This window comes from Anser brachyrhynchus, assembly GCF_964034855.1.
Source record: "Anser brachyrhynchus genome assembly, chromosome: 7".
NCBI classification, from domain to species: Eukaryota; Metazoa; Chordata; class Aves; order Anseriformes; family Anatidae; genus Anser; species Anser brachyrhynchus.
Window position 1 is genome coordinate 17,751,019 of NC_137701.1, and position 21,376 is coordinate 17,772,394.

Sequence of the window (21,376 nt, forward strand, 5' to 3'; positions counted from 1 at the left end):
TCTAGAAACCTGAGAGTACAACTATGACACCAGTCAAGTGATAGAATATTGGCTAGATTTCTTAGCTATGTGAAGCTAAGAAGTCAAAAAAAAAAAAAAAAAAAAAAAAAAAAACTGCACACGCTTCTAATTTAGCTATTCAAAGAAAAAAAAAGTTCCTAAAGTTCAGGGTAGAACTTCAGAGTCACTGAGCTCACATGGCTGTAGAGTGGCTAAAGAAACTGAGTTGCAAGTCTTTGTGATAATGATTTGTGAGTAAAATAGTCTTGGACAAGGAGATCATTGAAACTATTTTACAGTAAGCTGAAAATGAGGAAATTGGCTGAATTAACTGAGTATTATTAGGGATTAAAATAATAAAAAACTTTAGTAGAGAAGTCTAAGAGCATTGTTAATTATTCAGTCAAAAAAAAAAGTTAGTAAACCACATGGGAAAGTTCTGTATTAGCAGAAGGCCGGATAAAATTTGGATCTTCTCTATCAAAAATCTGTCTCCTCCTTTCAGAACCTCCAGTTGAATTTACTAAACCACTTGAGGACCAGACTGTTGAAGAGGAGGCCACTGCAGTACTGGAATGTGAAGTTTCCAGGGAAAATGCAAAAGTGAAATGGTTCAAAAATGGAGAAGAAATTCACAAGACAAAGAAGTATGATATCATTTCTGATGGCAGGGTCAGAAAACTCATTATCCACGGCTGTACACTGGATGATGCAAAAACATACACCTGTGATGCTAAAGATTTTAAGACATCATGTTTTCTCAATGTAGAACGTGAGTCATTTATAAATTTCCAGAAAATATCTAAGTACTAGAGACACTATGTACTATTGTCTATGCATATAGACACTATGTACTAGTGTCTATGACTAGCAATAAATAATATCAAGTGCAGCAATTTATCTTCTTTTTTTCTTTCTTTCTTTTTCTGTAGCAATTCGTGTTGAGTTCCTGAGACCACTAACTGACCTTGAAGTAAAAGAAAAAGAATCTGCTCGGTTTGAATGTGAAATTTCTCGTCCAGGTGTTAAGGTTAATAATAATAATTCTTAATCTGAGTAATTCCTTTTACTACAGGTTGTTGGGGCTTTTATTTTGTTTTGTTTTTAGTTCACAACTTCATAGTGTTGTTGCAAAACAATACACAACTGAAATCTATTGTAAGTATATTAATGTTAATAAGCATGTCAATTTGTTCTAAAACAGGTGAAGTGGTTTAAGGATGGCATTGAAATTAGAAAAGGCAAGAAATATGACATAATTTCCAGAGGCACAGAACACATTCTTGTTATCAGTAAATGTGTCCTTGATGATGAAGCTGAATATGCCTGTGAAGCAAAAACAGCTCGAACTTCTGGCCTACTTACAGTGTTAGGTGAACAAACCTTTTTAATAATCTAATATATGAAGAAGAAAAAATCTTATTTTGATGAAAGGTTTTAATTGTTTTTTTTCCAAATTCTTGTTGCAGAGGAAGAGGCTGTTTTCACAAAAAATCTTCCTGATCTTGAAGTAAATGAAAATGACACTGTGAAATTGATCTGTGAAATCTCAAAGCCTAATGCTGAAGTTACTTGGTTTAAAGGAGATGAGGAAGTGCCTGATGGTGGTAGATTTGAATACATTTCTGATGGTAGAAAGCGAATTCTTGTCATACGTAATGCTCATCCTGAGGATGCTAGCAAATACACTTGCAAGCTCCCAAGCTCTAGTACAACAGGAAAACTTACTGTACATGGTAAGAGAGTTACTTTTGTGTCTTTATTTTCTGAAAAAAAAAGGTCAATAAGAATACATAATTTGGTTTATTCTCTTCATAAATAGAAAGTAAAATGTTTACCTACAAAAATATTTTCTTTCAGAACTTGCAGCAGAATTTCTTACCAGACCACAAAATCTTGAGGTTCTTGAAGGAGACAAAGCTGAATTTGTGTGTTCAGTATCCAAAGAGGCAATTACAGTACAGTGGCTTTGGGGTGACACAGTTCTGGAACCTGGTGATAAGTATGACATAATTTCAGATGGCAAAAAGAGGACGCTTGTGATAAAAGACTCTACTCTAGGAGATGCAGGAAAGTATACTGTCATGGTTGGTGAAGCTAAAGCTACAGCACGCTTAACAGTGATTGGTAAGCTTTATTTTATCAATGTACAGGTACATATTTTACTGTATTCCTTCTACTACATGATGTCATATTTCTTCTGTTTTCTGAATTTCAGAAAAACTCAGGATTATAACTCCCCTTAAAGACCAAGAAGTTAATGAGGGTCAAGAAATTATCTTCAACTGTGAAGTCAATAAAGAAGGTGCCAAAGAGAAATGGTACAAAAATGATGAAGCAATATTTGATAGTGCCAAATATATTATTGTCCAGAAGAATTTAGTTTACACTCTCAGAATCAGGGATGCACAGTTGAAAGATCAAGCTACCTATACTATTTCACTATCAAACCAGAGAGGAGAACAAGTCAAGAGCTCTGCTGCATTAACAGTATTAGGTAAATAGCTTCCACTGTATTTAAGCTGTTTAATCATCCTGTATTCAATTTCACGTAAGGATAATGAGGATGTAAATTAATCACATTTTATTTTTTGTCTTAACAGAGGAGGATCTCAGGATTGTTGAGCCCCTTGAAGATATTGAGACCATGGAAAAGAAAACTGTCACATTCTGGTGCAAAGTCAATCGCCTTAATGCAACTCTCAAATGGACAAAGAATGGTGAAGAGATCACATTCAACAAGCGCATTTTGTATAAAATCGATAAATACAAACACTCGCTCATCATTAAAGATTGTGGCTTTATAGATGAAGGTGAATACACTGTAACTGCTGGACAAGACAAATCTATTGCAGAACTTCTCATCACAGAAGCACCAGCAGACTTCATTGAACATCTCCGGGACCAGACAGTCACTGAATTTGATGATGCTGTCTTCACCTGCCAGCTTTCCAAGGAGAAAGCTAGTGTGAGATGGTACAGAAATGGCAGAGAAATCAAAGAAGGCAAAAAGTATGCACATTTTATTATGCTTGCTAATATGCGAAACACATTTGCTTTACTTTGTATCTTTATCTGGGTATTATAATGCTGCTTACTTATTTTCTCCCCATAAAGATATCAGTTTGAAAAGGATGGAAACCTGCACAGATTAATCATAAAAGACTGTAGACTAGATGATGAGTGTGAATATTCCTGTGGAGTGGATGACAGGAAATCTAGGGCAAGACTTTTTGTTGAAGGTATGTATAAAATTAAATAGGATTAATTTCTTCATTATTTAGTGATAGTAGAAATGACACACTAATACCACCAAATGAATTGATGTTTACTTCAGAAATCCCTGTTGAGATTATCCGACCACCACAAGATATCTATGAAGCTCCTGGTGCAGATGTCATCTTCATGGCTGAGTTGAACAAAGATGGTGTGGAGGTCAAGTGGCTGAGAAACAACATGATTATTGTTCAAGGTGACAAACATCAGATGATGAGTGAAGGAAAGGTCCATAGGCTGCAGGTGTGCGATATAAAGCCCCGTGACCAAGGGGAATACAGATTTATTGCTAAAGATAAAGAAGCTAGAGCTAAACTTGAATTAGCAGGTAAGATGTCTGCTTTGTATTTATTTTATAAAATTTGAGATCAGAGAATTAACTCTTCAAGTAAAGTTATTAAAATGAATATGAAATCAGGCTAAGACAAGTGCAAGTCTGTTAAACTGTATGAATTATGATTCAGACAACAAATTTTTTTTATTATACCATGCTTGTCCAGCTGTCAAGGAAATTATAGGTCACTTTTCAATGTCTACAGTAAAGAGCAAAAATTGAGCTTATAGGATACAAAATCTTTTCATTAGGTCACTGCAGATGTAAAGTATGCAAATTATTTGACCTACTCATTTCAGTCATATAAGACAATGAGTTCCTCATTTGTCTTTTACAGGATCAGACCAATAAAATTAATAGTCAAAAAGCAGCTCCCTCTTCCTTCATTTTATAGGAGAGCACGGTACATAATGTCTGAGTTTCTTGCTCTCTGGAGCAATCCAATAAATATATGAAGGAATTTGTTTAGAATTGACACAACAGTTCCTTTTACTTTTCTATGTGTGCTTCTTAGATGACTTCGCACATACATCATTCTTATAATTTGTAAGTACTCACTTGTCATATTGATCTTCCTTAGCTGCTCCTAGGATCAAGACTGGTGATCAAAACCTTGTCGTTGATGTTGGGAAGCCTTTAACTATGACTGTTCCATATGATGCCTACCCAAGAGCAGAAGCAGAATGGTTGAAAGGGGAGGAAGGTCTGCCAACAACAACTGTTGATACAACAACTGACTGCACTACCTTCAAAATTTATGAAGCAAAGAAATCAGATAAGGGAAGGTACAAGATTATACTTCGAAACAAACATGGCCAGGCAGAAGCATTCATCAATGTAGAGGTCATTGGTAAGAGCTCCCAATGTTAAAACCTTGACTACCATATTTTAGGCCAAAACAAATAAAAGATGCAATGCACTAAATTATTGTTGTATGTTTCTTAGATGTTCCAGGTCCAGTTAGAAACTTAGAAGTCACTGAAACTTACGATGGTGAAGTTGGCCTTGCCTGGCAGGAACCAGAAAGTGATGGTGGAAGCAAAATCATTGGCTACGTCATTGAAAGACGTGATATCAAACGTAAGACCTGGATTATGGTCACTGATCGTGCGGAAAATTGTGAATACACAGTTACTGGACTTCAAAAAGGAGGAGTTGAGTATCTCTTTCGTGTTAGTGCAAGGAACCGAGTTGGTACTGGTGAGCCAGTGGAAACAGAGAGACCTGTGGAAGCTAAGAGCAAATTTGGTGAGCGGAAGTTATGAAAAACTCAGTGTTTTATGACTGTGTGGAAAAAATACTACTAACTCTAGAGAATAGATAGAGAAACACATACCTTGTTTTTCCTTTTTGTCTCTAAAATAAAATGCAGAAGTTCCTGGTCCTCCTCAAAATGTAGAAGTTACTGATGTGAACAGGTTTGGTGCTACACTTACCTGGGAAGTACCTGAGTATGATGGAGGAACTCCAATTACTGGCTACATTATTGAACTGCGTAACAGAGCTTCCATCAAATGGGAGCCAACTATGACCACGGGAGCTGATGAACTGTCAGCTGTCCTGACTGATGTTGTGGAAAATGAAGAATACTTTTTCAGAGTAAGAGCTCAAAATATGATTGGAGTTGGCAAACCAAGTCCTGCTACACGTGCGGTAAAAATTATGGACCCAATTGGTAAGTATGCAAGTTCTATTGTGATTGCATTACAAGTTAAGGACATTTTGGCTATTTAAATACTAAGTGTACAGGAATGTTCCCAAAAGCAATCAGAGAAATGGGTGCTGAAAATAACGGGCGTAGCTAAACTTCTCCTGACTTTAGTATTTAAACATACAAGAAGTACCTTACTATTATTTGACACAATAAGAACTTCCAATATTTCAGCTCTGAAATTAGGACCGAACCTCAATTTAAAAAACAATTTGGAAAAAAACCTCTGCATAGGCTTTAAAACTAGTACTTTAAGATACAGACAGCTGATATGCAGAGATACATTCCTCTACCAGTTGCCAACATTTGTTTCTCTCAAATTATTTTCAGAGAGACCAAGTCCTCCCATTAACCTTGATCATTCAGATCAAACTAAGACATCAGTGCAGCTCACATGGGAACCTCCTCTTAAAGATGGCGGAAGCCCAATCTTAGGGTATATTATTGAAAGGCTGGAAGAAGGAACAGACAAATGGATCCGCTGTAACCCAAAGCTAGTACCAGCTCTTACTTTTAAGGTAAGATGTTTGATTCATCAACAAAGTACACAAAATGTGTAGATCATCTTTAATATGAGTTACTAAATAATTATTTGTGCTTTTTAGGTAACTGGATTGAAACCAGGATCCCGTTATTACTACAGAGTCTCAGCAGAAAATGCAGCTGGTGTGTCTGACCCAGCTGAGGCTATTGGGCCATTAACTGCAGATGATACTTTTGGTAAGCCATATGCTATGTATCAAAGATATTTTATCAGAAAAGATGCACAATGAAAGCGCATCAAGTGGCTAAGATGCATATCTTTCACCATCAGTGATGCCAACTAGCAAAAAGAACCTTAGACCTTTGAGATTCTGAGTTATTTCTCCTTCATCTCCTTCATTTCCTCCTGAAGGAGGAAAAGGCAGAGAAGACTCAAAAAAAAAAAAAAAAAAAAAGACTATAAAGACTATAAAGTTTTTATATTAAAGGATAGATTAATCTCCTATCTAGTAATGCTAAAATAGCTTATGATCTGACATATTTCTAAAAACAAAAACAAACAAACAAAAAATAACAACAACATTTAGCTGGGAGAGTTAGGGAGTCATAAGCTACAGCTGCCTAGACAGCTGCAACCTGCTAGCAGAGATACAGTCGGAATAAGGCAGAATAATACAGAAATAATACAGAAATCATACAGAAATAATTAGCCATATTCAGAACATCTGAAAATATTTCATGGAATCAATTTTTCACTTTTTCAGTTGGACCTACAATGGACCTAAGTGCATTTAAAGATGGACTGGAAGTTATTGTTCCAGAGCCAATCAAGATCCGTGTTCCTATCACTGGCTACCCTGTGCCAACTGCCACATGGTCTTTTGGTGATCAAGTCTTAGAAGGGGGTGATCGTGTAACAATAAAGACCACTGCCTCCTTTGCAGAACTTGTAATTACTCCAAGTGAACGTCCAGACAAAGGAATTTATACCTTAACATTAGAAAACCCTGTGTCATCTGTTTCAGGAGAAATTAATGTTAACGTTATTGGTAAGTGGACGGATACATATATTGCAACAAGAACATTTTTAGATTAATAATGTGAAATTACACAACTTGCAGTAAACCAAGAATATTAAAACATAACTAAAAACTAGAAATCCATCCCATAAAAGTTTTTTCTTGTTTTCAACATCCAGCTGTTAGTTGTTTCAGGAAGAATGAGTACGGTAAGTCTTTTGATGGGTAAATGAAATAGAGATGATCTGACAAGTTCTGATTACAGAAGAATTAATAAAATTTCTTCGATTTCTAGCTCGCCCAAGTGCACCAAGAGAACTTAAAGTTTTAGACATAATCAGGAACACAGTTCAGCTGTCATGGGAACCTCCAGAAGATGATGGTGGAAGTCCAGTTACTGGCTATATCATTGAAAAACGTGAAGTAAGCCGGAAAACATGGATCAAAGTAAGTTCATTTTTTCTCAATTCTGCTTCTGTTTGCTATATTGTTTCCACATGTGCTACTGAATTTTATGTCGTACTTTTGTGATTTTTCTTTGGAAATAAATTTTAGAAGCACAGTGGATTCTTCCTTCTCTTTAGGTTATGGATCATGTTGTTGACCAAGAATTCACTGTTCCTGATCTCATCCAAGGAAAAGAATATTTATTTAGAGTTTCTGCATGCAATAAATGTGGCCCAGGAGAACCTGCATATATTGATGAACCTGTAAATATGTCAGCACCAGCAAGTGAGTCACCTTTTTCACATTGTTGGTGATTTTCTTGCTGACTGTTTCTGAAAACATTGCTGATTTTCTTTATGAGAAGATAGAAAAAAAAATCTCCCTTATATGGTATCTTAGAAACTAATCTGTATTTAATTTTCAATAGCGGTGCCTGATCCACCAGAGAATGTTAAATGGAGAAATCCAACATCAAAAGGAATCTTCCTAACATGGGAACCTCCCAAATATGATGGTGGTGCCCGCATCAAGGGTTATCTGGTAGAAAAATCACAACGTGGCACAGATAAGTGGGAGACATGCGGGGAGCCTGTTATTGAAACGAAGTAAGTAAATTAACATCTTGTCCTATCACTATTTATCTGCAAGAAGAGGCTGACCTCCAGCTCGCCACAACTTCATGAGTTGTAGAGAGCAGTAAGGTTTCCCCTGAGCCTCCTCTCCTCCACACTAAACAACTACAGTTCCCTCAGCTGCTCCTCATGAGACTTGTGTTCCAGGCCCTTCAACAGCTTCAGAGCCCTTCTCTGGACACACTCCAAGGGCCTTGATGTCTTTCTTGTAATAAGGGCCCCAAAACCGAACACAGTACTTGAGGCGCTACCTCACCAGAGCTGAGTACAGGGGGACAATCACCTCCCTGGTCCTGCTGGCCACACTGATCCCAATACAAGCCAGGATGCCATTGGCCTTCTTGGCCACCTGGGCACACTGCTGGCTCATGTTCAGGCGAGTATTCACGGTGGAAATTAGAAGAAATTTCTTCTCAGAAAGTGTGGTTAGTCATTGGAATAGATTGCCCAGGGAGGTGGTGGAGTCACCGTCTCTGGGGTGTTTAAAGGAAGACTGGAAGTGGTACTCAGGGACATGGTTTAGTGGGTAATATTGCTGGTAGGCAGACATTTGGACTAGATAGTCTTGGAGGTCTTTTCCAACCTTAAGGGTTCTATGATTCTATAATATCCCTTCAAGTAACTGTATCATCTGCAACACTTTAAATATTTGTTTGTTGATGTTTTTAACAACCAGAATGGAAGTAACAAAACTGAAGGAAGGAGAGTGGTATGCATATCGGGTTAAGGCTTTGAACAGAATAGGAGCTAGCAAGCCAAGCAAGCCAACAGATGATATTCAGGCCATTGATGCAAAAGGTAATTACGTATATCACTGAATTACAATAGACACTTTATTTCTACCTTTATCACTTTATTATGTGATATATGGTTTCTATAACAATGGCTTACTTTTCTCCTAAATCAGAGGCTCCAGAAATTTTCTTAGATGTGAAACTGCTCGCTGGACTCACTGTGAAAGCGGGAACCAAAATTGAGCTGCCAGCTAAAGTAACTGGAAAGCCAGAGCCCCAGATTACTTGGACAAAGGCTGACAAAATTCTAAGACCTGATGACAGAATCACCATTGAAACCAAACCTAATCATTCTACAGTCACTATTACAGACAGCAAAAGGAGTGACAGTGGAACCTATATTATAGAAGCTGTAAATTCCAGTGGACGTGCTACTGCTGTTGTTGAAGTTAATGTTCTCGGTATGCCTGTATTTTGTATTGTTTATAAAAGTCATCAGTAACATACTGAGTTATGCAAGCAGAAGATTAACATTTGCATCTTGTCTGCTACAGATAAACCTGGTCCACCAGCTGCATTTGACGTATCAGAAATCACAAATGAATCCTGCCTTCTGACATGGAATCCTCCCCGAGATGATGGGGGTTCTAAAATTACAAACTACGTCCTTGAGAAAAGAGCTATGGACAGTGAAATATGGCATAAGTTGTCATCAACTATCAAGGACACAAAATTCAGAGCTACAAATTTAACTCCTCATAAAGAATATGTTTTCCGAGTCAGTGCTGAGAACATGTATGGTATCGGAGAGCCAGCACAGTGTAGCCCCATCATTGCAAAATATTCATTTGGTTAGTGGATTAAATGAATATTTAATTTTGACAATATTTTAACAGAAATAAAAACATTTGTGATGGTTTTGATTTTGTTGGTTTTAATTTGTTATTTTATACAGACCCACCAGGCCCTCCAACAGGTCTCAAGCCTATAGAGGTCACTAAAGATTCAGTGACCCTAACGTGGAATGAACCAGATGAAGATGGTGGCAGTCCCATAACTGGCTACTGGGTTGAACGATATGATCCTGAACAGGATAAATGGATAAAATGCAATAAAATGCCAGTGAAAGATACAACATTCAAGTAAGATATAGTCACTTTAGACTGAAATAGGTAACAGAGATATATAAATGTAAAAGGAGCCTTTTAAACAATTCTTACATTGTGCTTGCTCTTTTTTCCTTGCTTCAGTAAGTTGAGATCCAACTAACATCCGGTGACATATTTCATTTCATAATTAGCTTTAAAAAGAATAATGTCTTTACAGAAGACTGAATCATTCATTATTTTTTTTAACTGTTATGCTTAATAACTTCTGTGCTTTGTGATTACTTATAAGACATTCTAAAATCTCTGACATAACTACCTAATGCATCGATTTGCTGACATCCCTTTCTTTTTTCCTCCTGAAACATATTAACTAACAATCATGCAACAAGCAGAAATGCAAGATGGCTCTCAACACATCGATTTATCTATCACAGCACACCATTCTACTGTTGGCATTTTACCTATTCTGAATGTTCACCATTTCATATAATATCATTAACAGTAACATAGGTAGTCTCAGATTGTCAAAGAAAATTATAATATGAAGAGTATGGAGGATAACGTTTTAGGCAAGAGTTAATGTATAGATTTTGTTTAATCAAATTTAATTTTGATTTCCAGAGTTAAAGGTCTTACTAATAAGAAGAAATATAAGTTCCGTGTCTTGGCAGAGAATCTTGCAGGACCTGGAAAACCAAGCAAGGAAACAGAGCCAATCTTAGTGAAAGACCCAATTGGTATAATAAACACATCTTTTTACTGGTTTAATTTAACAATATATAAATATGTATGTTTGTTTTCAATCATGTAATTAATATTGGGCTCCTGCCTAGATCCACCGTGGCCCCCTGGAAAGCCAACAGTGAAAGATGTTGGCAAGACATCATTATTCCTGAACTGGACAAAGCCAGAACATGATGGAGGGGCAAAGATTGAATCTTATGTCATTGAACTATTAAAGACTGGAACAGACGAGTGGGTGAGAGTGGCTGAAGGTGTTCCCACAACTGAACACTTCCTCAAAGGGCTTATGGAGAAACAAGAATACTCATTCCGTGTAAGAGCTGTGAACAAGGCTGGAGAGAGTGAGCCCAGTGAACCCAGTGACCCTGTGCTGTGCAAAGAGAGGCTGTGTAAGTACTGTTTCAGAATGTGTTGCTACTGCAAGTACGCTCTCACTATATTTTTAAAAAGCCCTATGTCTGCCTACTTGTGTAGGTACCAAGTGAACTCTTCCAGGCTTATGAAATACTAAAATCTACCCTACTTCATCTAGGAAAACACAAAGTTTTTATAGTTTCCGTATTATTCTGTGTCTTCCAAGATCTTTTTCTGGGCAATATATCAACCTTTTCCTTGTACTGATATTTTACAGATCCTCCTTCACCACCTCGGTGGCTTGAGGTTATTAATATTACTAAAAACACAGCGGATCTTAAATGGACAGTACCAGAAAAAGATGGGGGTTCCCCAATTACCAACTACATTGTTGAAAAGAGAGACGTAAGGAGAAAAGGCTGGCAGACAGTTGATACAACAGTAAAAGATACCAAGTATACAGTGAGCCCACTGACTGAAGGCTCACTGTATGTTTTCCGTGTGGCTGCTGAAAATGCCATTGGTCAAAGTGACTATTGTGAAATTGAAGATTCAGTTCTTGCTAAAGATACTTTTAGTAAGTATGAGATTTGCTAGCTGAGTGGTCAGTAGAACAGCTCACTTGTCATGAGTTCCTCTTCTTTTCATGTGTGTATGTTTTTTTCTTTAGCAACCCCTGGGCCTCCATATGCTCTTACAATAGTTGAAGTGACAAAAGGTCATGTTGATTTAAAATGGGAACCACCTAAGAATGATGGTGGCAGACCAATTCAAAGGTAAGCTCATTTTATGTTTCTGTAGTGTTTCCTGTAAATGAAAATTTATTTTTTAAATTTTAAATGAACACATTTTATGTGAAAAAGAGGTGAATTTATGTTAAAAAAAAAAAAAAAAAAAAGAGAAAGAAAAAAGCAGCAGCTGTATGGTTACAGCAATTAAGAGTTTAAAGTGGAAATTATACAAATAGATATTACCTGATGTGCATAAACAGTGAATGTGTCTAAACATCATCAAAAGAGCATCTAATCAAATCAGATGAAATTGAACTGTAAACAAAATCAAACTGTAACGCAGCGGTAGTTTCCATCTCTAGCTGGACCTCTAGCCACTTGGCCCCATCTACCAAGTAACATTGTTACATTTTCCTTTTGCCTGAGTTTCTCATTCAAACTCAGCTAGTGCAAAGCCTCATTGTTTTATGTTTATTCTCCTTGTTAAATTTTTCAAGCAGACATTTTTCCTCCTTTGGGTTTCTTCTAGCTTCTCAATTTCTGTGACTTCTCAAATATCTGAGCTTTGAAATTTATCTTGAATACTAGTTAGATTTTTCTCTTCATATTTTCACCATTCCTCTTCTTCCCAATCACAGCAAGCATATTCTAAACAAACTGACAACTACAGAGATCTGCCTGAAGCAACGTAAATCACTCAATTTGCATTACTTTCCCATAGCCTGTCATAGACAAAATTTTGACAGCTGAAGAACTAATAGATAATATCTACAAATGTTCTCAGTGGAACTTATCCACTGATGACTGAACTAGTGAATATTTAAATTTAGCATGGAGGTTCTTTTCTTCACTTCTGCAACTCTTCAAGTCCTGAGAACACAGCAGAAGTTCAGGAATAGTCTCTCAAAATTGGCTCTGTCATTAATGTCAACCTCATTATATCCAAGACCTATTAGGGCAATCAGGAATATGTCGCTGATATATGAAATAAAGCCTACTGAGTCTGTCACCCATGACTGTCTTTACCTTTCAATTGGCCACATCATTCCAGTCTCTCACTATCTATTTTATTGAGCATGAAGTCCAAAATGTTCATATTTCACATGCCTGATATTATTTACTCCTATTTATTCAGATATGTTATTGAAAAGAAGGAAAAACTAGCTACCCGCTGGGTAAAAGCTGGCAAGACATCTGGTCCAGATTGCAATTTCAGAGTGACTGATGTCATTGAAGGTACAGATGTACAGTTCCAGGTTCGTGCAGAAAATGAAGCTGGCTGTGGTCATCCCAGTGAACCAACTGACCTCATTCATATTGAAGATCCAACAAGTAAGTAGTGTTGTAACGTACAGTGAGTGAGTTATGGAAACAGGGTGTCTATCTAGAACAGATATTCTGGGGGAAAAAATCAAACAATTCTTTTTGATTTCTGCAGGCCCTCCTTCACCTCCTCAGGATTTACATGTCACAGATGCAGGTCGAAAGCATATTTGCATCGCATGGAAACCACCAGAGAAGAATGGTGGAAGTCCTATTATTGGGTACAATGTTGAGATGTGTGAAGCAGGAACAGAAAAATGGATGCGAATCAATTCTCGTCCAATAAAAGATCTAAAATGCAAAGTGGAGGAAGGTGTTGTTCCAGACAAAGAATATGTGCTGAGAGTCAGAGCAGTCAATGCTGTTGGAGCTAGTGAGCCATCAGACATCTCAGAAAAAGTTGTTACCAAAGACCCAGACTGTAAGAATAGATCTCCTTTTTCAAATCCGCATAACTGATAACTGAAAAAAGACTTCACTGTTTGGCAACTTTCTAATAATATTATACTTACTTTCACAGGTAATCCAACAATTGATCTGAAAACTCATGACATTATTGTTGTAAAAGGACAGAAATTAAGTATCCCTGTGCCCTTCAGAGCCGTTCCATCCCCAACTATAACATGGCACAAAGATGGCAAAGAGTTGAAAGCTGGTGACAGAACAACAATGAAGAGTGATTACACTTCTGCACTGCTTGAAGTCACAGACAGTGTTCATGCTGATGCTGGTGTTTATACAATCACACTGGAGAACAAGCTGGCATCAACAACTGGCTCAGTCAATGTCAAAGTCATAGGTAACTAGATTTCGTTCACTCTGTGAGAGAGACTTATCTCCACCTGAACCCACCAACTGATGGGAGAAAAGACTAGTAAAATCTCTTTTCCATGACGTAGAGGAATCACTTCAACTCAGACGCCATGTAAATTGCTGTAAATACCTTAATGTTACAAAATCCCACCAAAAAAACACTATATCCCAAATTGCTATAACTGCTATTTAATGGGTATTGTGTCTGCTCAAAGTCCAACTACTATGAATATTCATCGTATAAATATTTAAAAAAGCTTTTAAGAATTATGGTTTTCTCCACCTTTAAGAACATAAATTCATACATATGCTGTATGGCCAACATTTGTGGGTTTGGTCTGCTTTCTGCAGAGCAAAGAAATGCAGTATAATTGTATATTTGTAATAATACATATCCCATCTATTTAGTTAATTCTTGTATTAATTAATTTTATTATTTTTATTACAGGTCCACCTGGACAGTGTAAAGACATTAAGGCAAGCGAAGTAACTAAGAATTCTTGCAAGGTAACCTGGGAACCTCCAGACTTTGATGGTGGTACTCCTATTCTGCATTATGTTCTGGAACGCAGAGAAGCTGGTCGTAGAACGTATATCCCAGTTATGTCTGGTGAAAATAAACTTTCATGGCAAGTCAAAGATCTTATTCCAAACAGTGAATATTACTTTCGTGTTAAAGCTGTCAATAAAATTGGAGGAGGTGAATATCTTGAACTGAGAAACCCAATTATTGCAGAAGATCCAAAACGTAAGTTTGCTACTAAGTGACATAGCAAGTTGAATTTCAACTAAAATTTTCATGTTTTTTTTTTCTCATATGATCCCTTTTTTGTTACTATTCCACAGAGCCACCAGATCCTCCTGTTGACCTTGAGGTCCACAATCCAACGTCAAAATCAGTAACGCTTACATGGAAACCACCTTTGTTTGACGGTGGAAGCAAGATTATGGGCTATATAATAGAAAAGCTTGCTAAGGGCAAGGAGAGGTGGGAGAGATGCAATGACTATCTAGTACCTCTGTTAACCTATCCAGTGAAAGGTCTTGAGGAGGGGAAGGAATACCAGTTTCGTGTTCGTGCTGAAAATGCTGCTGGCATCAGTGAGCCTTCTCGAATTACTCCTTTTGTGAAAGCTGTGGATCCTATTGGTATGAATTGCTTTTTTGATTGTTTTTTGTAATTGCCATTCATCCTCAAACATGTGGGTAGATTCTACTCTCAATTTGTCATTCTGTATTATTACAGAGGCTCCAAAAGTTTTCCTTGCTGCAAACCTGCAGTCTGGCCTTGAAGTGAAGAGAGGTGATGAGATCATACTTGAGGCACATATTTCAGGGTCACCTTATCCATCTATCACTTGGCTGAGGAATGATGAAGTTGTCAGACCAGAGGAAATTAAAAAGAGAGTAACGACATACACTAGAAAGAAGAAGGGTGAAGCTGAAGAAGAACAACCTTTTCAACTTTCACTGCAAGAACGTATGAGTATTGACAACCATAAAGAAGGAGAGTCTGTGCTATCAATTCGTGACTCCATCAGAGCTGACCACGGCACATTTACAATTAAAGTGGAAAATGATCATGGTGTTGCAAAAGCCTCCTGTGAAGTCAATGTGTTAGGTGTGTAGTGAATGTGCTTGTAAACAGCTAATTTTTCAGAGAGTTGTGTGGCAATTGCACCAAATGAGTATTCATCATTTTTCCTTGCTTTACTAACAGATACTCCTGGACCTCCAATAAACTTTGTATTTGAGGATGTGAGGAAAAATTCTGTCATTTGCAAGTGGGAGCCTCCCCTTGATGATGGTGGAAGTGAAATCCTGAACTATGTACTGGAAAAGAAAGACAACACAAAAGCTGAAATGGGTTGGGTCACTGTCAGTTCTACACTCAGGCAGTGTAAATTCCATGTAACAAAACTGATTGAAGGGAAAGAATATCTCTTCCGTGTATTTGCTGAAAATAGAGTTGGATCAGGGCCACCGTGTGTTTCAAAACCACTGACAGCAAAAGACCCTTTCTGTAAGTTTCCATTTTGAAATACAGTCTTTTCAGAAAACCACTGTAAATCTTCACAGGCTCTTAGATAATTCAACTTCATCCTTGTGAAAGTTTCCCAGAAGAAAATTGAGCAATGTAATTATTGAACACCATGGAAAACCATTATTGAAATCCATGGAAATAAAGGGAAAAAGCATCCTAATTTCAATATGAAAGAATGAAGAAATAAGAATAACAGTCACTGTCATAAAACTTTACATTTACACTGCTTAGCATCTGAACCTTGATATTCTGTGTTCCGTAGACTAATATTCTTACCAAAAGAGAGAACCAGTGCAAGTTTGATGACTGATTGCAGTTAGGAATCAAAGTTACTATGAAAGAGAGTAAAATAATTAAGAATTCCTTAAAAGCAGTCATTTCTCATATCTTTGTTCTATCTTAGCTCTGAATAAGACAGCAGTGATGACAAAATTATAACTTTTTTTTCAGCTCCACCAGATCCTCCTAATAAGCCTGATGTGGAAGATGTTACCAGCAACAGTATGTTGGTTAAATGGAATGAACCAAAAGACAATGGCAGCCCAATCATAGGATATTGGATTGAAAAACGTGAAATTAATAGCACTCACTGGGCTCGGGTCAATAGGAACCTTGTGAATGCTCTAGAAATTAAAGTTGAAGGACTGTTGGAAGGGTTAACCTATATCTTCAGAGTATGTGCTGAAAATGCAGCGGGCCCTGGTAAATTTAGTCCACCATCAGATCCAAAAACTGCACAGGACCCAATAAGTAAGTAGCTTAACAGAAGATGGTAGCAGACTGATGACAGAATAGGATTCATAAACTTTAACTTCAATTTACATATATTTTTTTATAGTGCCACCTGGTCCACCCATTCCAAGGGTTGCTGATACAAGCTCGACTTCTGTTGAGTTAGAGTGGGAACCTCCTATGTATAATGGTGGTGGAGATATCACTGGTTACCATGTATACAAACAACTAATGGGAACAAAAGAGTGGTCACGCTGCACAGAGAAACCCGTTAAGGTTCGGCAGTATACTGTTAAAGAAGTCAGAGAAGGTGCAGACTATAAACTCCGTGTTACTGCACTTAATGCAGCTGGTGAAGGGCCACCTGGTGAAACGGAACCGGTAACAGTTGCAGAACCTCAAGGTATTGCAATTTTCAAGAAATGTCCAGCTCCTAAAGGTGTATATGAATCTCTGTTTTGAACTAATGAATTAACCATTTCTCTCTCTTCTGCAGAACCTCCCACTGTTGAGCTGGATGTTTCTGTCAAAGCTGGCATTCAGATCATGGCTGGGCAAACTATTAAAATTCCTGCTACTGTGACAGGGCGTCCTACTCCCACCATTGCATGGACTGTTGAGGAGGGTGAATTAGACAAAGACAGAGTTGTTATTGAAAATGTTGGCACAAAATCAGAGTTAACTATTAAGAATGCACTGAGAAAAGACCATGGAAGATATGTAATTACTGCTACCAACAGTAGTGGTTCCAAATCTGCAGGAACAAGAGTAGAAGTATTTGGTGAGAAAAATATTTTCTGAAATCAACTAAGCATTTCTTTTGGTAAAATAATCTTTGCACTTTATCCTACTTCTTTGATTTTTATTTTCAGATGTTCCTGGGCCAGTCCTTGACCTAAAGCCAGTGGTCACAAACAGAAAGATGTGTTTGCTTAACTGGTCTGATCCTGAAGATGATGGAGGAAGTGATATCATAGGCTTTATTGTTGAACGGAAGGATGCCAAAATGCATACATGGAGACTAGCTATAGACACAGAAAGATCTAAATGCGATATTACAGGTCTAGTTGAAGGGCAGGAATATAAATTCCGTGTCAGTGCCAAGAACAAGTTTGGTACTGGTCCACCTGTTGAAATAGGACCCATTCTTGCAGTTGATCCATTAGGTAAGATAATTAATTATGTTTTTGTTGTTGTTGTTTTTACATAATTTAAATCTCTAGGAATACAGGTTAATAAAACAATAATGCTGTGTGGATTGCTTTCTGTACAGTTACAGTGTATTTTCTTTCTCACTACCTGGATAAGGCATCTACCTTTACAGATCATTTACTTAACTCAGATCTGTAAAACAGTTCTGTAAAACTACTATGTCTCTTTATGTAATGAAATACCAGTGTCTACTGAGGTGCTGCTTGTTGCCTTTTTATCCGTATACATTAGAAACTTTCTAGTATCCATAACCATGCTCAGATATTTTGCATATGAAAGATGCAGCTTTAAAAAGCCAGAGCTATTGTAGCTACTGTATTGATATAATTTAAAATTATTTAATATTGTCAATGTTTTTTTCTTATGATTTATCTGTGTTAATAGGTCCTCCAACAGCACCTGAGAGGTTCATGTACACAGATAGGACAAAGTCAACCATTACACTTGATTGGAAGCCTCCACGTAGCGACGGTGGTAGTCCTATCTTGGGATACATTGTTGAGAAGAAGAGACATGATTCAAAAGACTATGAAAGAGTTAACACAAGGCTCTGTCCTACCACATCACTTCTCGTTGAAAAACTCGATGAGCTCCATATGTATGAGTTCCGTGTCAAAGCTGTTAATGCCATTGGAGAGAGTGAACCATCGTTGCCTCTCAATGTAGTTATACAGGATGATGAAGGTATACCTGCTTTAAAGAGATCCATACAAATATCTCCAAAAACTGCAATACATTTTCTATTTCATCTCAATCTTCACTGTCTCTTTGTCTGTGTGTGTTTGTGCTTTTCAGTGCCTCCAACTGTAACATTACGCTTGGCTGTGAGAGGAGATACTATCAAAGTGAAGGCAGGAGAACCAGTTAATATTCCTGCTGATGTGACAGGACTGCCAATGCCAAAGATTGAATGGGACAAGAATGAAGTTTTAATTGACCAAACATCCAGTGCACTTAAGATAACCAAGGAAGAAGTATCTAGAAGTGAGGCAAAAACTGAACTTATCCTGCCTGCAGCAGTGAGAGATGATAAAGGCACTTACACTGTGCGAGCTTCCAATCGTCTTGGTACTGCATTTCGCAATGTGCATGTTGAAGTGTATGGTAAGGATGTGACATTTAAATAAAATGACAGCTAATAAAATGTTTTTATCTTTTTCTTAATGTAATTCTGTGTTCTTTTGCTTTCATGCAGATCGTCCTTCTCCACCAAGAAACCTTGCTGTTTCTGATATTAAAGCAGAATCATGTTATTTAACATGGGATGCACCTCTCGATAATGGTGGTAGTGAAATTACCCATTACATTATTGAGAAACGTGATGCGAGTAGAAAGAAATCTGAGTGGGAAGAAGTCTCCAAAAGTGCTGTTGAGAGAAGATATGGGGTAATTTATAAAATATTTTTATTATATACTTCAGTTTGCTTAAAAAAAATGGCAATAATTCACACTAAATGAAAACTGCTACTTGCGTAGATACCTATGCTAGTGTTTCATTTAGAGTCCATAATTACTGGATGCATGTTGCCTATCTGTGTGTATGTATTTTCCTCATGTGACAAAACAAAATAAGTTGTTCCTTTTTGCCGTTTAATCTCAGCTGAGTTTGGATGACACCTTCTTTTCCATTTTTCAGTCTTATTTGCAGCTTTACCAAATGCAAAGAGAAACCCGGTGACATTTTTATTTATATTTGGTCCTATGAACAGGAAATAAAAATATACCCAGGGCATGGCATGTGGCTATGTAGCTACATATGCAAAAGTATATCAATAATGTTCCAAGATATAATTTAAAGCCAAAACCCCTAAATAACTGCAAATAAACTTATTCTGAAAATAGACGCATATTGACTGAAATCTTATTTTTCAGGTGTGGAATCTTGCAACAAATGAAAAGTATCAATTTAGAGTCCGGGCTGTAAACAAATATGGAATAAGTGATGAATGCCTCTCAGAAAAAGTTGTTATTAAGGATCCCTATGGCCTTCCTGGACCTCCTGGAAAGCCAAAAATTTTAGATCGCACTAGATCATCAATGCTGGTGACATGGGAGCCTCCTTTGAACAACGGTGGCAGCCCAATAACTGGTTATTGGCTGGAAAAGAGAGAGGTGGGAGGTGTTTACTGGTCACGTGTTAACAGGGCTCCAGTAACAAAACCATCAGTAAAAGGTCTAGAGTACAACGTGCTTCGTTTGGCTGAAGGTGTGGAATACCAGTTCAGAGTTATGGCCGAAAATCTTGCTGGAATTGGCCCTCCCAGTGAACCATCAGATCCTGCTTTAGCAGCAGATCCTATATGTAAGTCTATAATTTGTATGTCTACTTTTAAGGACTGTATCAGACTAGAACCACAGTGTGCTAAATGTTGAATTTAGTGCAGTTAATCAAATGCATTGTTTTCCTTAAACCAAAAAGATGTTGTTGATGCAAAATAGTTGCCTATTTTTCTATTTTTCACTGTTTTTAAGATAATTAGCTAATTTTACTTTCTGACATGTCCTTTATGTACATTAAACTGTGATTATATCTGTGCAAATGTTGCCAAATATACCTGAGTTCAGAATCAGATTTTTATATAATTATTTTCTTTTGTTGTTAGAGTTCAACATTTGTGCCTTTTACCTTAAATATTCCTCAATAATATATGTAACATATGTAATTACTATGCACGTTCTGGAATTATGCACTCTACATATGACTGGAAAAAAAAAAAAAGTGCTTGCATTCTCCTAGAAACTATTCAGGAATACATAGGTAGACACTAACTCTCAGGTAACTTTTGCTTGCTTGCTCTTGTTTTACAAGTTGTGCCTGGTCCACCGTCTTGCCCCGAGGTCAAAGACAAAACCAAATCATCTGTGGCTTTAGCATGGAAGCCTCCACAGAAGGATGGTGGCAGCCCAATAAAAGGATATATTGTTGAAATGCAAGATGAAGGAAGTACTGATTGGAAAAAGGTGAACGAAGGAGACAAACTCTTTCCCACTTGTGAATGTGTTATACCCAATTTGAAAGAGCTCAGAAAATACCGGTTTAGGGTGAAAGCTGTAAATGCTGCTGGAGAATCAGAACCAAGTCCTGCAACATCTGAAATACCTGTCCAAGATATTCTCGGTAAGTGTTTTGGGAATTATTTTAGATATTTATATCAAAATGCCACCTACTGCTGAAAATGGTTGAGCAGGAAGACAATCAAGCAGAGTCAAAACCAATCAAGTAATTATGCAAGAGTGTAACACAAGACTGACATTTTGGAAAGTGTCATGATGGTCCGTATGAGGGTATGATACATTATAACACAGATGAGCACCGACAGCTATGTTACGGAAATACTTGGTATTTTATGAAGAAATTACTACCCCCAAAAAATGCTTTATTTATATACTTCCCAGCTTTTTGCACACTCAGCTTTTTCACATAAACATGCATTCTGCATGTGTGACTAGGAGTTTAGACTAGTGCTGACAGAAATTTACTCAGTAGCTCTGAAAATTTATATACTAAAATATTTTTGCAGAGGAGCCAGAAATCTTCCTTGATATTGGAGCACAGGATTTTCTCTCTTGTCGTGCTGGCACAACGATTAAAATCCCAGCTGTTATCAAGGGTCGTCCAGTTCCAAAATCATTTTGGGAGTTTGAAGGAAAAGCAAAGACAACAGCAAAGGTTAGGAA

At 37.3% G+C, this 21,376-nt stretch overlaps 1 protein-coding gene across 1 annotated transcript in view; it reads left to right on the forward strand.

The window, feature by feature from the left end:
- Positions 1-21,376, forward strand: part of TTN (titin) — a 244,079-nt gene that overhangs the window by 154,062 nt on the left and 68,641 nt on the right. Inside the window, exons 204-246 of the mRNA XM_080599478.1 lie at positions 506-772; positions 933-1,030; positions 1,205-1,373; positions 1,470-1,736; positions 1,861-2,127; positions 2,219-2,497; positions 2,604-3,012; positions 3,118-3,242; positions 3,338-3,604; positions 4,191-4,460; positions 4,556-4,858; positions 4,983-5,285; positions 5,652-5,839; positions 5,927-6,041; positions 6,569-6,853; positions 7,119-7,270; positions 7,408-7,555; positions 7,698-7,875; positions 8,579-8,700; positions 8,810-9,097; positions 9,191-9,487; positions 9,592-9,778; positions 10,367-10,482; positions 10,579-10,878; positions 11,121-11,420; positions 11,514-11,619; positions 12,710-12,906; positions 13,013-13,318; positions 13,418-13,696; positions 14,159-14,458; positions 14,557-14,859; positions 14,957-15,331; positions 15,431-15,733; positions 16,205-16,504; positions 16,593-16,889; positions 16,983-17,267; positions 17,359-17,652; positions 18,083-18,382; positions 18,494-18,802; positions 18,894-19,084; positions 19,571-20,000; positions 20,508-20,816; positions 21,220-21,368. Coding sequence (XP_080455604.1) covers positions 506-772; positions 933-1,030; positions 1,205-1,373; positions 1,470-1,736; positions 1,861-2,127; positions 2,219-2,497; positions 2,604-3,012; positions 3,118-3,242; positions 3,338-3,604; positions 4,191-4,460; positions 4,556-4,858; positions 4,983-5,285; positions 5,652-5,839; positions 5,927-6,041; positions 6,569-6,853; positions 7,119-7,270; positions 7,408-7,555; positions 7,698-7,875; positions 8,579-8,700; positions 8,810-9,097; positions 9,191-9,487; positions 9,592-9,778; positions 10,367-10,482; positions 10,579-10,878; positions 11,121-11,420; positions 11,514-11,619; positions 12,710-12,906; positions 13,013-13,318; positions 13,418-13,696; positions 14,159-14,458; positions 14,557-14,859; positions 14,957-15,331; positions 15,431-15,733; positions 16,205-16,504; positions 16,593-16,889; positions 16,983-17,267; positions 17,359-17,652; positions 18,083-18,382; positions 18,494-18,802; positions 18,894-19,084; positions 19,571-20,000; positions 20,508-20,816; positions 21,220-21,368 — 10,733 coding nt within the window. The remainder of the gene's footprint in view (positions 1-505; positions 773-932; positions 1,031-1,204; positions 1,374-1,469; positions 1,737-1,860; positions 2,128-2,218; positions 2,498-2,603; positions 3,013-3,117; positions 3,243-3,337; positions 3,605-4,190; positions 4,461-4,555; positions 4,859-4,982; positions 5,286-5,651; positions 5,840-5,926; positions 6,042-6,568; positions 6,854-7,118; positions 7,271-7,407; positions 7,556-7,697; positions 7,876-8,578; positions 8,701-8,809; positions 9,098-9,190; positions 9,488-9,591; positions 9,779-10,366; positions 10,483-10,578; positions 10,879-11,120; positions 11,421-11,513; positions 11,620-12,709; positions 12,907-13,012; positions 13,319-13,417; positions 13,697-14,158; positions 14,459-14,556; positions 14,860-14,956; positions 15,332-15,430; positions 15,734-16,204; positions 16,505-16,592; positions 16,890-16,982; positions 17,268-17,358; positions 17,653-18,082; positions 18,383-18,493; positions 18,803-18,893; positions 19,085-19,570; positions 20,001-20,507; positions 20,817-21,219; positions 21,369-21,376) is intronic.